The sequence below is a fragment of the Hipposideros armiger genome, unplaced genomic scaffold (genome assembly GCF_001890085.2).
Source record: "Hipposideros armiger isolate ML-2016 unplaced genomic scaffold, ASM189008v1 scaffold_692, whole genome shotgun sequence".
Classification (NCBI taxonomy): Eukaryota; Metazoa; Chordata; class Mammalia; order Chiroptera; family Hipposideridae; genus Hipposideros; species Hipposideros armiger.
Window position 1 is genome coordinate 128230 of NW_017732042.1, and position 15200 is coordinate 143429.

Here is a 15200-nt window from a genome sequence, read left to right on the forward strand (position 1 = left end):
TGGGGAAATGCAGCCTCCGCAGTCGGCCAGCCCCACTCGGGCCCCGCGCTAGCCTGCATTGGGGAGGAAAAAAATAAAACAGGGGCGAGAGGAATCGTGAGGTCGGCCCTTGCCGGAGTCTCATTAAGGAGTCGCGCGCGCCCCCAGGCTGGGAATGCGGGATGGACACGTGGACAAGGGAGGGGGAACTAGGAGGTGGCGGGTCTCCGTGGCGCGCGAGTCGTGGGCCGCGCGCTCCGGGGCCACGTGACCACGGGGAATCTGGGCGGGGGGAAGCGAGCGCGCCAGGCTCCGTGCCCGCTACTGCCGGGGTGGGCGCCGAATCCCGGACGGGGGAGGAGGGCGGGCGAGCGCGAGTGTGTGTCTCTCTCGAGTCATTTACGGCGGAGCAGCCGGCGCGAGCGCCTAGGTGGCGGCGGCTGCTTCGTGCAACTGTGGCTTCCCCCACCTCTTCCTTTTGCTCCTAGATTCTTCTCCCCCCCGCACACGTCCATGGGGAGCCGGCCCCCCTGCCGGCACCTCCTCTCCGCTGGGCCCCGTAGGCACCAGCTGCCGCCTTCCTGGCCGCGGGCTGCGCGGGCGCCGGGTGTCCCGGCCCCTGGCGTGGTGCCCAGGTCTCGCTGCCCGCAGCCCGTGCTGGCGCGGCGCTCCGCTCGCCCCAACTGACTCCGAGACAGAGCGCCGATGCCTGGCTGCACCGAGACAGCGGGCGATCGGGCGTCCCGGGGCAGGGCGGGGGCGGCGGAGAAGAGACGTCGGAGGTTCTGAACCCTGGAAAAGTTCAAGGTTTGTGCAGATCACCCCGGGGAAGGCGAGGTGCGAGACGGAGCAGCGTGTCCCTCTGCGGAGACAGCGAGACCTGGGAGGAGCAGGGTGGCGGCCCAGAGAGCCCCTCTCCATCCTGCTACGCTTACGGCCGAGAGGCTGGAGTCGGCTCGGGGCAGGCCACTGGTCGGCTTTCCCGCTTCCTCAATTCTCCAAACCCCATCTCCATGGGGCAGCCGGTTCCGGCCGCGCCACCCTTGCCCCAGACGCGGAGCCGATGCCCGGCCAGGCGGCGCTGAGCCGGTCTGCGTGCTGCCGGGGCCCTGGTCGAGACGGGAGAGAACGCGCTGGAGTCCAGCCGCGAGCTCCGTGAAGAAACAAGCCACTGGCCTCCCGCCTCGGGAATCCCTTCCAGGCGTCGCACGTAGGGTGGTGGCGACCCACATCGCCGGTCTCAGCATTGCACGGAAACTTTTCCTTCTCCAGATGGATTAAAGTTGCCTGGATTTTCTTTCTTTGTGAAAGAAAGCATTCATTTGCACTTAACCTGGGATTTTCATGCTGGAGCTGCTGCAGGGCGCTTGGAGGAAGGAAGCCGCGCTGCCCATGTGGGGTTACTACCGAAATCGAAGAAATTGGAGCTTGTGTTGGAAATCTGCACCCTCCAGCGAGTTTGGATTCGAGCTGGGCCGCGGCGCTGGGGGATCCAGCACTTGGCTCTAGGCAGCCCCCCGAGACGCCGGTAGCCTCTGGGCCCCGGGACCGCACGTGCGGCTCCCCCCCTCGCCGCACAGATCCTGCAGGGGGCACTAGCCCGGGAGGTGGAGGCTCCTCCCGCCGCGAGCTGCGCCCCCAACCAGCTCCGAGGGTGTAGCCGGCGGCGCCTGGGACGACCCTCCCCTCAAAGTGTCCCCGAATTGCACTTCCTGGCCCCTAGAGCCTCAGCAGAGACATTGGGGCGCTAAGGCCATCCCGAGTTGGATGTGACCAAGCCCAGCCTGAGGCCAAATCGTCGTCGACTGTTGCCCCCTCGGCCACCACTCCCGCCTCGGCCATGGCCCCAGGGATGTCGGGCCGCGGCGGCGCCGCCCTGCTCTGCCTCTCGGCGCTGCTCGCCTACGGTAAGTGTTGCGGCGCGGACTCGGGAGTGAAGATGCGGCGGTCGCCGCTGGAGGGGCACAGAGGATGCTGGAGAAAGGCGAACCCTCACCCCGGACTTGCAGCCGCCGCTCTTAGCTTGGTGTCTTAGGCTGCAGCTCTAGTTACCTCGAACCCCCAAGCCCTTTGGTAGGAGCGGAGGATGCGAGCCCCGCCCTGGGGACCCAGCACGGCCCAGGAAAAGGGCAGGGGTGGGGGTGGGGAATCACTCCACGTCTCCCGGTTAGAAAGAAGGGTGCAGACCCGAGTGTCCGGGGGCGTGTCCACCCACGGAAACCTATACGGATCCGAAAGATCCACTAGATCCTGTCCGGACCACCCCTCCTGCCACTCCGTCCCTCGCAGCCAGCTGGGCTGGGGGCTGTTGGGGTCCGAGGGGACCGTGTTTGCCTTCCCTGGCGCACAGGCTGGTGCGGGGCCGCGCCGCCCCCTGCTTCGCTTCCTGAGGCGGTCCTGGAGAAGGAAAGTGGACTGGCAGGGGCCCGGGTAGCTGCGGCGGCTCGCGGGCCAGCCGTCCTGTGAGCTGCATCTAAATGGCCGGCTTAGCTGAGCCTGGAGGGCGGGGGTCTGGGTAGCCAGCGCAAGCTGGGGCGGCGGGCGGCGGGCGGCGGGCGGCGCGCGGAGCGAGCGGGCTCCGCGCTCTCGCGTTCTGCAATCTGTTGCGTCTGCTCCCCAGGCTCGCCCGGGGCTCAGCGGTAAAGGAGGTGGCAGAGGGAGGGGTCGGATTGGCGCGCTTTGGCACTGGGACAGCAGGGATACGGGTGGGAGACAGAGGGTCTCTGAACAGCCCCTCAGAGTGGGAACTCAGATCCGACGGAAGGAGCCTGCAGTGGGCCTTCCGCAAGCTGGAGGCGCTCCAGGAGGTGAGGGGCGCAGACTGAGGGGGAGGGAGAAGAATGGAGAAGGGAGGGCCTCTTCTCCCTCCCAACGTGAAACTAACAGGCTTGGGACACATTTCCCTAACCAACGGGGAATGGGTGGGGGATGGAGGGTTTCGTTGCCCCACGCTGAGAGGTGAGCCTAGACTGGCTTGAGAGGGGCTTAAATGGCAGGGGGAGTGGGTTCTCCCCGTTGGTGGAGGACCCTCCCTGTGTCCTGCTCCGCTGTTGCCCACAACTGCCCAGTCCCTAGGAGCCTGCCTAAGCTCGCTGTGAGCGCGCCTAAGGGCTCTAATCAGCGGCCTCTCACCCTGACCAAGGCGCTTTCTCAAGGTGGAAAGCATAAGGAAAGGAGTGGCTCTGGGAATATATAGGGTTCTGAGGCTCGGGGAGAGTGGTGGGGGGGCAGGCTGACCTCCCTTTCCGGGTGGATTGCTGTTTTTCCTGCTGGGAGCAGTTTCGCGTTCAGAACATTCACCAGCCCCAGCCAACCTCAATTCTTTATCAGAAAAATGGGCAGGGCAGCGTTGGGGGAAGGGCAAGGGAGTGCAGCTGGGAACCTGAAATCTCAGCTCCATATGCAGACTGAGGGTGGGGAAGGGTTGGGGAGGTGTGCTCTGAGAGTCTGTGGCCCTGGAGCTGCGTGGGCTGCACTGGGACTCTGTCCTGGTGAACAGGGAGTTTGGGTGCTTGGCAGGAGGAAACCGAGCTCAGGTCTGGGTCTAGGCGTGGTTCTGCCCACCACCTGCGATCTTGCTGCCCGAGTTCTCATTCCAAAGCCAGGCCACGGCCCCACCTCTGGGCAGCTCAAATGCTCTTATTTAGGTTCTCACTGCCCACCTTCCTGAGCCCTCAGCCTGGTGTTGAAGATGTTTTCCCCTCCCTCACCTATCAGAATCCTGCCTGCTCTCTAAGACCCAGCTGCCTTGCTACTGCTTCTTTTTGGAGTGGTAGCAGTCTGCCTCATTTCCTCCTTAGATGCCAGTGTCTTCTCTATACCCTGTTCTGGAGTGCTGGGGACAGAACCATGGGCTGATGCTTCTCTGTCCCTCCACACAGCCAGTGCCCTGTACACTCAGGACCCAGGGTTGGCTGTTGATCAGTAAGAAGCTATTTGAGGAGGTGGGGTGGGGGTCCCCCACTGAGTAGGCATTCCCCCCTCCTAATTATCTGGTTCCCTTTCCAAGCTCCTTCCCTGAGTCCCCATCCTGTGCCTCAGTGTCCCCTTTCTCAAGGAAGAGTGTCAGCAGATGCTTAAAGCTTGGGGACCCACCCCCTCAGATGGATATGGCCAGAATCACTAGAGCCCCCCCCCCGCCGGGCCTTCCTCTTTCAGGGCTGCCTAACACCCACCTACCCAAACTGTCCCTCTATTCAGGAAAAGGGTACGTGGATTTACCTTCACTTCCAGCTAACTCTTGGTTGGGAGTTTTGGGCTCTTCAGAGACGCTGGGGTGTGGGAGCAATTGCAGTTTTTTGTGTGTGTCTGGCAGGCTACTGAGGCTGCAGGGTTCTGACCACAGAGCCAGACTGGGAGCCAAATAGCCTGGGTTTCTGTCTGACTCTGGCGCCATCAAACAGGGTGACCTTGGGCTGCCTCCCTCATGTTTCCCATCTTCTACAAGCAGTGTGGCCTCTGGCCCATCCCTCCCCTTCTCACACTCTGCTAGCACTGCTAGGCAGCTACAGAGCCCCACTACCTTTCAGGGCCCAGCTCAGCCTGTAGGATGGCAGCCTCTACCCTGCTCCCCAGTCTCAGAGCTTCCACCAAGGAACACCTGAGAAGGTCACTTCCCTGAATCTGGTCTTTGGGGAGGCTTTCTGATCCATTTTCAGTTTGAGTAGTTTAGGGAAGCAAGGTGGTGGATACATCTGTTGGAGAGCTGATTATGTCAGCTTCCTACTCAGTAACCTTCATTGGCTCCCCACTACCTATAGGATCAAAGATATACTCTCCACCCTACCCCCAGCATCCAAGGTTCTTTATGATCTTGTCTCAAGCCACCTCTTCACTTCTGTAGTACTGCCTTCTCTCTATCCTCCATGCATCTTATGAGAGATTGCTTTTCTCACCTCCCTGCCTTTCTGCTTTTGCACCTACCAGCCCCTCCATCTGGAATACCCTGCTTTCAGAAATCCTTACCTAGCCTTCAAAGTCCAACTCAAACACCACCACCTCCAGGAAGTCTGTCTAGATTACTCCCCTTAGCTTCTCACCAGCACCCCCCACATGCTCCCAACAGAAATAACTGCTGCCTTTCCGGGGTTGCCTTGGCCCTTTATGCTGGCTTTGCAGCACTCCTTACAGGCTGCAGTGCCTGAGTGTGAAGGGTATATGTGGGCACATTTATATGTGATCCCCACATACTTGCATTTAGGGCAGGAGCCATGTCTTCTTGGTTTTGACCCACTCTCCAGTGTTTGACCTATAGTAGGTGCTGAGAAGAAATTAATGGGGTGGGAAGACAACTCTATATTGGGGGGCCCTCCCAGTGTCAATTGAAAAGGGAGTTCTGGGGTGTGAGGCAGAAGAGGGGAGGGGCAGGAGACAGGAAGAGAGTAAGGGGATGGGGCAGGGCCATGCCACACCCCTTGAGTGGCACATACCGGATACATGTGTCTGGGGTGACATGTTATAACACAGCTCCATAGGGTGTGAATGCCGTGTCCCATGACACTCTGAATACGTGATCTCAAATGCATGTGTCCTCACCTTTGTGGTCACCAGCCTGGCAACCCTGAGTTTCTCCTCTAGGTTATGTCAACACTTTTTGTCCATCCCAAGCTCTGCGCTCCTTGGAGGTGAGGGAGGGACACAGCAAGAGGACAGGATCACTGCCAGGCAGTGGACGGGTCCCTCACTGCTGGAGTGAGGGATGCTTGCCCCGCCGGCCCCCCAACTCAAGCCCCCCCCACACACCGTGCTTCTTCCCGGCCACACACAGCCCTTCGCCAGAACACACCCTTGTAATGTTTAAGACCAGTAGGTGGGGATGTGTTATAAACTTGGTGGCAGAAAATGAGCTTTACTGGAATCCATTCTGAGGTTAGCTCAGTGCTTGGCTGGAGGAGGTAAGGCCACTTTGGGATAGGAGGGTGGGACCTGGGCATCTCCTCAGCCCTCACTGGGGGCATGTCTGGGACCGATAGAACCCAGGCCTGGTATTGGCAGTGAATGCTTGTGATGCTGCAGAAGTTGAGACGCTGAGAGACACCAACTCTATAATCACCAAGGTCTGCCCACCCAACCGGGGGGCAGGAGGTGTATGTTGGGGGAAAGGTCTTGCTTTGTTGCTCTACTCATAACGTTGTCCATCCACAAGGCTGAAACTGAATGAGATCACAACCATCAGATCCAACCCTTGTGTGGATGAGGAAATGGGCACTCACAGAGGGAAAGGGACTGGCCAAGGTCATCCTGCCAGTTGGTCCTGGAATCAGGACTAGCACCAGAGCCCAAAGAGGGTTCTTGGATGGGCAGTCTGCTCCAGGCCCCTCAACAGAGATGCTACCACCCCTGTTAGCCCCTTTCTGTGTGGCTTTGTCCCAAGATGTGCTTCTGGCCTCAAGCTAGCCTCGGGTCTCAGGCAGGCATGATAATCAATCATAAACCTTTGCCAAGGATTTGCCAAGAGGGAATGTGAGGTGTTCAGGACCTGATCTTCAGCTCCCAAAGTCCAGTAGAGGAAAAGAGAAAGAGGCCCCAATTCTGAAATTCAGGGCGGTTTGAAATCAAGAGTCCCCAGGACACAGGACACAGGAGTTCAAATCCTGACTTTGTCATCAACGTACTGTGCAGCCATAGGAAAGTCACCGCCCTCTCTGAGTCTTTTCCTCCTCAGCCAAGTGAGAGGGGATGGGCGATGTCTGCCAAGCCCCCTTCCAACTCTCCTGTTCGGTGGTGGAGAAGCCTCTGCTTACCTCCCTTACGCTTCTCCCATGCCTTTCTCCACTGATGCCCACAGCAGATGCTAACAACTGGATACGATTCTTCTTCTCCATTCCCTCCCCAGAGCCTCCCTTACTTCCATTTGTGCCAGCACTCAGTACAGAATTTTAATAAGAGCTTAATGAATCAGTTGTGTGTGTGTTTTGAGGAAAATAAATTTCTTTTCCTATTTCCCTTTGTGTTTTTAAATGAAAAGTGGGCCTCCTTATCATCAAGTCATCTGGCTGTGCCATACACCAGTAGTCCCCAAGGATGGAGCCGTGTATCAGGGAGCATGAACACTCTGCTAGCCACTGCACCAGCCTCTAGAGGACAGACAGACTGCTAGGGGGAGGGAGGCAGAGACAGGTGAGGTAACGGCGGGGGAGGGGGTGGGGGGAACACACCCCGCTTTAGACACAGGCTGAGAGTCCAGAAGTCATTATCTACTTTTCTCTGCTGTTTGCCCCTTTCAGCTCCTCTCCTCCCCCTGCAACTTCTCAACACACACACACACACACACACACACCTCTACCTCCCCCGCCCCCCCCCCCAGGCCTGCTGGCTGGCAGACAACCCAGCAGGATGAAGTGGAAAATGGAAGCAATTACCTGGATTATTTTAATGCTCGTTGTACGAGTGAATGGATGCAAAAATGACTAATTCAGTGCAAAAAATAGGTAAACTACGTAATTGAAGACAATCCATTTTTTGCCGAAATTATCGAGAGAATCATTTGTCTTTGGAAAGTTCTGCTTTTTATCAAACTTAAGTCCTTCCTGCTGCATTCTCACCCACACCTTTTGGGCCTCTGAGGATGGGCAACCTAGTTACTGTCTTCTCTTGAATGACTTTCCCTGTTGAGTTCAAACTGGAACTGGAGGCAGTGGGCAGGCTGTGTGCTGGCTGGCAGACTTTCTCAGCTTGTCTCTTGTTTCCTGGCCTGTCTCTCAGGATCCCCAGAGCTGTGAAGAGTGGTACGCCCAGGGTCACCCGGATAACTGGGATGACATTCAAAATGGTCCAGGTTCTCAGAGGTGTCTCCATCCAAGAGTTCAGGTCTGGACATCAGACCCCACAGGAAAGTGCTGTTCCTGAGAGAGAACAGGTGGGCAGGACACCCTGAACCCCGAACCCCTCCCCAGGGATACGGCCAGCCCCAGAGGTGTCCAACCCTTAAACACAGTCAGCCATAGTCATACTTAGTGACACATCCTCTCTGCTTTTCTGAGAGACGAGGGGGGGAGGAGGGGACGTGGTTCCAGCCCCTGGGGAGTGACCAGTATGACAAAGGACACAGTTTTATCTTTAGAGAGGCCCCAATCTGACAAAGGATGCACATCCCCAACCCTCAGAGGTGGCCTTTTCCCTTCACGCGGTCTGATGGTGACAGACAAGATGACGACCTTCATCCAGAGGTTGGAGGAACCCCATCCCCACCCCTCAGGGGTGTTGGGGAGCCTGGCTCTGGGCCAGAAGCGAATGTTTTTTTGGTGGCTTGGTACACATAATGCAACAGACTTGTCACGGCACGAAACAGCGTTGGTGGGGGCTATCAGTGCAGGCACGCGCTCGCAAGAGCGCCACACAGGGCACGCACTAGTGCGATATGCTTGAGAGGTCTAACAGCTCTATGGAGTTCAGATCCATGGTCTCGTTTGATTCTCTCAGCAGCCACTAGGTGAGGGCAGTGCCTATGGTCCCCATTTACAGAGGGCAAAGCTGAGGCTCAGCCAAGTCCTGGCCACGCCTGCTCATGAGGTCGGGTTTTCTGACGCTGGCCATGGTGGTCTTCTTGCCATCCTTCTCTGCCTCGCACATCCAGGGAATAAGCACTGACATGGACAGACATAAGGGTCTGTACACCTCCCCATCGGGCCCCGCTGAGCTCTCCAGTCTCGTCCTGAGCCCCCTCTCGGGCCCTCGCTCTGTAGGCTGCTTCCAGTCCCTTGAATGAGTCATGCTCTTTTCCCTGTCCGAGCCTCTGTAACGTTCTGTTCCCTCTAACCAGACCACTTGTCCACTCCTATTTCCTCCTCAGCCTTCAGGCCAGAGCGTATCCACACTTCCTCTTGGAAGCTTGCCCTGATTGTCAGATGAACAAAGACCCATTGCCCCCTGCAACTCGCTGCTGATTTTTCCTGTTTGTCACTGCACTGCCTGACCTTCCTGCTGGCTGTACGCACGAGGGAACCTGGAAGGCGTGTGAGCCTTTCCCTGTCTGTACTCCCCGGGTCTACTGGGATGTCTGGAGTGAAGCAGGCATTTAATGCTTCGTCAGATGAGTCAGTGAGTGTACACGGCTTGTATAGCTAGACACCTTCCCCGTCACTCGGCAAGTATTCATTTAGTGCTTGCAACGGGCCAGGCACTTGTCGTAATCCGCGAATACAACAAAATCCCTGCACTTGTGAGCCTAGGTTCTTGTGGGGGCAGGCAGACAGCAGACAGTAAATAATAAATATGTTAAATAAGGAAATTACATAATATGTTAGAAGGCAAAAAGTGCTAAGGGAAAAAAAGAGGAATAGTAGGGCGAGAGGAATTGGGAATTCGTGTGTGTGTGTGTGTGTGTGTGTGTGTGTACATGTATATGATGGGGAGGGGCTGTGCAGCATTAAAATGAGCGCTCAGTTGATAAAGTGTCATTAAGCCAACTTGAATGAGGGGAGGAAGCAAACTAAGTGAATATCCGAATGTTACAGAGCACCCAGCCCTGGGCCAGGGGTGGGCTTGACCATGTACAGGGAGGAGGCCCGAGGGGCTGGAGCACAGTGCAGATGGGGAAGGTGGGGGAGGCCAGGTAGGGGAGGGAGGCCCGTATAGGACTGATTTGTGGGCTGAGTGAAATGGGGAGCCACAGCAAGGTTAGGAACAGGAGTGACCTGAGCTGACCCTCAGCTGCAGGCCTGCAGAGCCCCAGAACCTGCGGGGGTGGGGACTGGCAGGGAGGGACCCCTGTCTGCTCTCTTCAGCCCCTTGCCGCTCACAGTCCTGGCTTTGGCTGCCTTTCCTGCCACTCTATAGCCACCCCACCGGGGGCATGCCCAGCATGTTCAGGGGGCAGACTGCAGCAGAGACCACCCAAGGCTTGGCAAGCTGGATCCCAGACCTGCCTGGCCTAGCTGCCCTTTTATGGCTGTCCAGGGCTCCTCCGTGGGCAGGGCCCACTGTCTGTAAAATGGGGCTGCAGCACCAGGTGCTTCCACAGCCCCTTCTTGCTCAAACCATCGCCTCCGTGATGGAGGCCAAATGCCAGTGTTCTCATCTCAGCTGGGGCATTCAAGATGCCAAGCAATCCTCAGTTTCCTTAGAAGATTCTGACTTTTTAACTAATTATTTACCTTTACAAAAATTCTCTGCGTAGATTGGGGCAGGGGAGTACATGCCGTTGTTTGGGCAGTGATCTTACACCACTGTGACTTGGCGGGGTATGACAGACAGGATGTCTGCAGGCGTTTATGCTCAGGGAATGCAAAACCTAATTTCCCTGGATTCCTGGGCACCTGGCAGCGACTCCTGGTTACCTGTTGTTTTTTACCTCTCTGCCTGTCCCTGTTTTATGTCTGCAAGTGCTCAATCAGTGGCTCTCCCTCCTACCACCAGCCCCTGCCACCGTAGGACCACTGTAGCCCATGCCTCTTAGCCAAGAAGGTGACCTGCTCGAGGGTAACCATACTCTCCCTGTGGGGAAAGACAGGCGTTGGGGCCTCTGTCCAATAGGAAGGAACTCTTGAATTGGAAATAGGAAAAATTGCCATTTTCTCAGCAGCCAACCCAGCAGAGAAATGATCCCAATTTTCTGTGGCTGTTTTCAGCAGGAGAAAAACTGCCATCCACCAGTCTCGTGCATGAGAGGTCTAAAATGCTAGGAAAGGGAGGCTGGAGCTGAGGAGGCGGTGGGGAGAGAAGCAGAGGGTACTGGCGTGGTATAGAGGGCTGGGCTCCCCACTTGGGCACTGCAGTCCTGCCTGGGAAGCCCTCCACCCCCACTCCTGCTCCCACTGACCACACACCTATGTTGGAGCAGCTATTGAACTATCTAGTTATCTTAATAGTCACGTCTATTAACTGAGCACCTACTATATGCCATGCCCTGTGCTGGGCACCAGGAATTGTTCCCTGGGAGCCAGCAGTAGGCTTTTCTGTTTCTGCTTGGTCCTGATGCTCATAGCTCCCCTCACCCTTTCTCTACACTTGGTTCTAAAACCAAACTGCTTTGCTTCATCACTTCCTTTGTGATTTGGGGAAAGTTACTTAACCACTCTGTGCCTCAGTTTCCTTATCTGCAAATGATCATAAATGTACCCAACTTATAGGGATGTTGTGATGATTAAATGAGTCATTATTCCATGTCAAATATTTAGAAGAGTGCCTGGCCCACCCAGAGCGTCCGAAAATGATAGTTGTCAGTATTGTTGTTACTAGTATTATTAGTACGTTGCCAGGTACTGTGTTAAGTATCAAAATGAAGAAATCACAGTGCCTGTCTCATGAGGAGAGTCTAAGGTGGTTTCCTGGGGGAGATGAGCCATGTCTACACAAGTTGTGATAAAATACAGTCCTAGACATGCTGGAGGGGATACAGAGTGTTGTGGAGGGAGAAAAATCTCACAATTGCTTGAGGGATCTGGGGAGGCTTCATGGAGGAGGTGCCTCTTCAGGAGGTGTTAAGCAGGTTACAGGATTCTCTCTCTGAAGACTAATAAGTCCACATCTACTGTGTGTCTGATCCCCTGGGGAAGACAGAAAGGCAAGGCAAAACATGATCGCTGGCCTACCAGCTCTTGAGTCCAGCAGGGAGAGAGAGAGCCCAGGCTGCCTGCGAAGCAGTAGCAGGAGGCTAAATGCAGGGTATGTGGTTGGTAATTCCTTACCTGGATGATCTCTTAGTGCCTCTCAGGACTTGGACCCTATGTTTCATGGAGCCCTGGGGAGCTTTTGAGCGTTTCGGAGGGAGGGAGTGATATGATCAAAGCAGGGTTCTCAACAACAACTTGGTTGGGGGCAATTTGCAGACTGGAGCACCGGCTGAAGGAAGTCATCAGAGGTTCCACCACATAGAAAGAGTGCACTCTCAGAACCCAGGAGACGGGTCTGAGTGCCGGCTCTGCCACTTACCAGGGGCCTGAGGTCTCTTTTCGACTCCTTGGTTTCCACCCCTGGAAGATTGGATGGCAAATGTGAGATGCAGAGCCTGCAGCCTATGGCTCAGTATTTGGAGTGGACTTTAGCGGGTAAGGCCCAGAGAGCGCAGGGGGCTCTTCTGTGGCTCACAGCCAGTTCTGACCCCCTTGGGGTACCTTATTGTCCAGTCAGAAGTCCTGGGGAAAATGGCCGAGGGGGAGGGCGGTATGAGAGAGAGAAGACCTCACTCTTTCCTTACCCCACTGGCAGTCAGAGGCTGAGCGCTCAGGTCTGCTCAGGTGTCACTGTCAGCATTTGGGCTCCAGGAGAGCCTCGGAATAAGCCATCCTGTCAGGGGGTGTGGTGGGGTTTCAAGTCAAGCAAATGTAGGTTGGAATCCCAGCCCTGCTGCAGGGTAGCTGGTAACCCAGGAGCCCTTGCCTGCCTGGCCTCTTCCAGCCTCAGCGTCCCCATCTGCTGAAGGGGAGTGCTTGCATCACCTCTCCTGCGCTGGGCTGCTGCAAGGCTGAGATGCCACAGTGTGTGTGGAAGTGCCCAGATGAGAAGCCGTGTGCCTGCTGGAGGGTCTCAGCACACGCGGTGGGTTCGGTTTGTTCCCTTCCTTTCGGCTGGGCGCTGCTGGGAAGCATGTTTTGTACAGCGCCAAAGACTTCCCGGAGAGCTGTTTTCTGGTGGTTGGGTTGTTTTGCTTTGTGTAGGGTCTGATTTGCTTACCCTGGGTGCCTCCTAGCAACATGATGCTTGTTTTAAGAACAGCAGTGGCCAGCAGCTGGGTGTTCTCCCTCCCTCCCTCCCGCCTTTCCTCCTTCCCTTCCCAGGAAAGCAGCCACAGGCATGGCCCCCATTCCCAGGGCCTCGCCAACCCTGGGGTGGAGGAGGCATTCCTGGGTTGGGCAGCTGGCCCCACCGCCGTGCCTGGGTCATACTGGCTGGTGAGGTCACCACTTCCCAATATATGCATCTCCTCCACGGCAGCCCCCAAGATGGGAGTAAAGGCTTCCTGTATACCAAGAAGGCAGGCTGCCCCACCTCCCCAGGCAGCCCACGCCATGGCCAGAAATCAGGATGGGGGTTATAGGGAGTTTCTGAAACAGAGCCCAGGCATCCCTGAAACACCAGCTCTGATCCATCCTACAGCCTGAAAGCACATGGAGACCCTGGTCCCCAGAGCTGGCCCCTCCTCTTCAGCCTCAGATGCCTCATCTGCAAACAATAGAAAGTAAGCCCACCCACCCATCCTATTAGGGGTGTTGGAGGCCAGGTAACAGGTTCTGCACCTGCTGGCACCATCAGAACTAGTGCATGGTCACTGCAACCATTTATTATTCAGTGTGGCCCCTGAGAATGAGAGTCACCTCCAACACCCCGATCTACCCAGAGGGCCCTCAGCTCCCCAGCCTCCCCCACGTTCTTCCTCTGCCTCAGGTGGGTGTCCTCTGCCCCACTGCTTCGTTCTCTCAGCCAGCTGCGTGCCCTTGGACAAATCCTTTCTTTTCACTGGAGTTTACTTTCCTTGTCTTTGAAAGCGGGGTTTGCTGAGCTGGATCAGTGCTGACCAGCGCTGTTCAATGAGCCACATGGGTAATTAAAAGTTTTCTCGTTATCTCATGAGAAAAGGTAAAAAGAAACAGGTGAAATGAATGTTACTAATATATTTTCACCAGTATATCCAAACGACGATTTCAACATGGAACCCATATAAAAATTAGTAATGAACTATTTTACATTTTTAAAAATTTTATATTAAATTTTCAAAATTTTGTGTGCCTTTTACACTTATATCCAGCACATCACAATTCCAACTGGCCCCATGTCAGTTGCTCAGTAGCCACACGTGGTGACTCGCTGCCATTCTGGACAGCGCAGGGCTAGGTGTTTCTGGGGTCAGTTCTCTGGGGACTGGTGAGCTGGGCCGCGTCTTGTCTGCAGACCTTGGAGAATCCCTGCTCGGCTCCTCCCCCAGCCTTGGCGTGATTCATGCTGGCCATGGTGACTGCCACTCGTGCCACTTTTCTTCCCTGTAAACCATAGGTCAGACCAAGCCACCCTCCTGCTCAGAACCCTTCACCTCGCTGAGAGTGAAAGCCAAAGTCCTTACAGCGGCTGACAAGGCAGCATGACCTGTCCCTTTTCCCGACAGTGCTCTCTGACCGTACCTTCCCTCTCACCCGCTCTGCTCCAGCCACACTGTCCTCCTCGCGGTCCTCACACACGCCAGCCACTGAGCTTGGTCCCCCTCTGCCTGGCCTTTTCCCACAAAGAAGCGTGACTCATCCCCCCTACTTCCTTCAGGCCTCCTCCACCCAAATGCATCTCATTCGAGCGGCCCTCCCTGGTCACCCCCTCTCCAAAATAGCCCTGCCCAGCCTCACACTATCCCCTCACCCTGTTTTCCTGCGCCTGACATAGTGTATATAATAGTTACGTGTCTGCTTGTTGATGCACTGACAGCCCCTCTACCACTGGAATGGTAGCCCCTGAGAACAGGGCCCACATCTGTGTCATTCACTCCTCTGTTCCCCACCCTTCTACCCAGGGCACCACTGGGTAGAGATCTGGGAGCTAAATGAATCAGTGGGAACAGAGGGGAAATATTTATTTATTCATTCATTCATTTGTTCATTCACTCACATGCTCATCTGCCATATCCTTGCTCTGTGGTCTTGGGAAAATTACTTCACTGCTCTGTGGCTCAGTTTCCACATCTATAAAATGGGATAGTAACAGTACCTTCCTCATAGGGTTTGTTGTCACCTATAGACAAACCAATGCACGTAACATGCTTGGAGCAGTGCCTGGCTTGTAGGAAGTGCTTAATAAAAGGTAGCTATAGTTGTATTCAGCACACGTGTTTGAAGGCCTGCCTACTCCACGCCAAGCATGGTGACAAACACCGATCATGCAGCAGTGGGATGTAATTGATGCTAGGGTGGCAGAGGTGCAAGTGACTGGCCTCCTCTGGACTTTGGAGAGGGGCAGGTGTGGCTTCCTGTTGCTCTGCAGCAACCACTGCCAACATCTCTGCGAACTGGCCAGCTGAGGTCCAGCGGCATCATGGGATGACCACTGGTCCAGACCCTTGCCCACCCAGCGACTGCAGTGTGCTGGAAATAGTACAGCCCCACAGTTACGGAGGCTTGGCCCTGCCACCAACCTGCGGGGCAGTCACCTGTTCCCTGAGCCTCAGCCTCTTGATCCATAAAGTGGGCTAATAACAGACAGCACCTACATCTTAAATCAGGGCGATGCAACGAGCTAATGTATGTAACAGTCCCCAGCACCACCTGATGCTTACTATTGTTACCCTCACCATTGAAGCCCTG

General features: G+C 55.9%; 1 protein-coding gene across 1 annotated transcript in view; it reads left to right on the plus strand.

Moving 5' to 3' along the window:
* Window positions 1-397: 397 nt before the first annotated feature.
* TMEM132E (transmembrane protein 132E) overlaps window positions 398-15200 on the plus strand; it is a 55127-nt gene continuing 40324 nt past the window's right edge. The window contains exon 1 of the mRNA XM_019626846.1: window positions 398-1886. Within this exon, the coding sequence (XP_019482391.1) occupies window positions 1820-1886 (67 nt within the window). The 5' untranslated portion in view covers window positions 398-1819. The remainder of the gene's footprint in view (window positions 1887-15200) is intronic.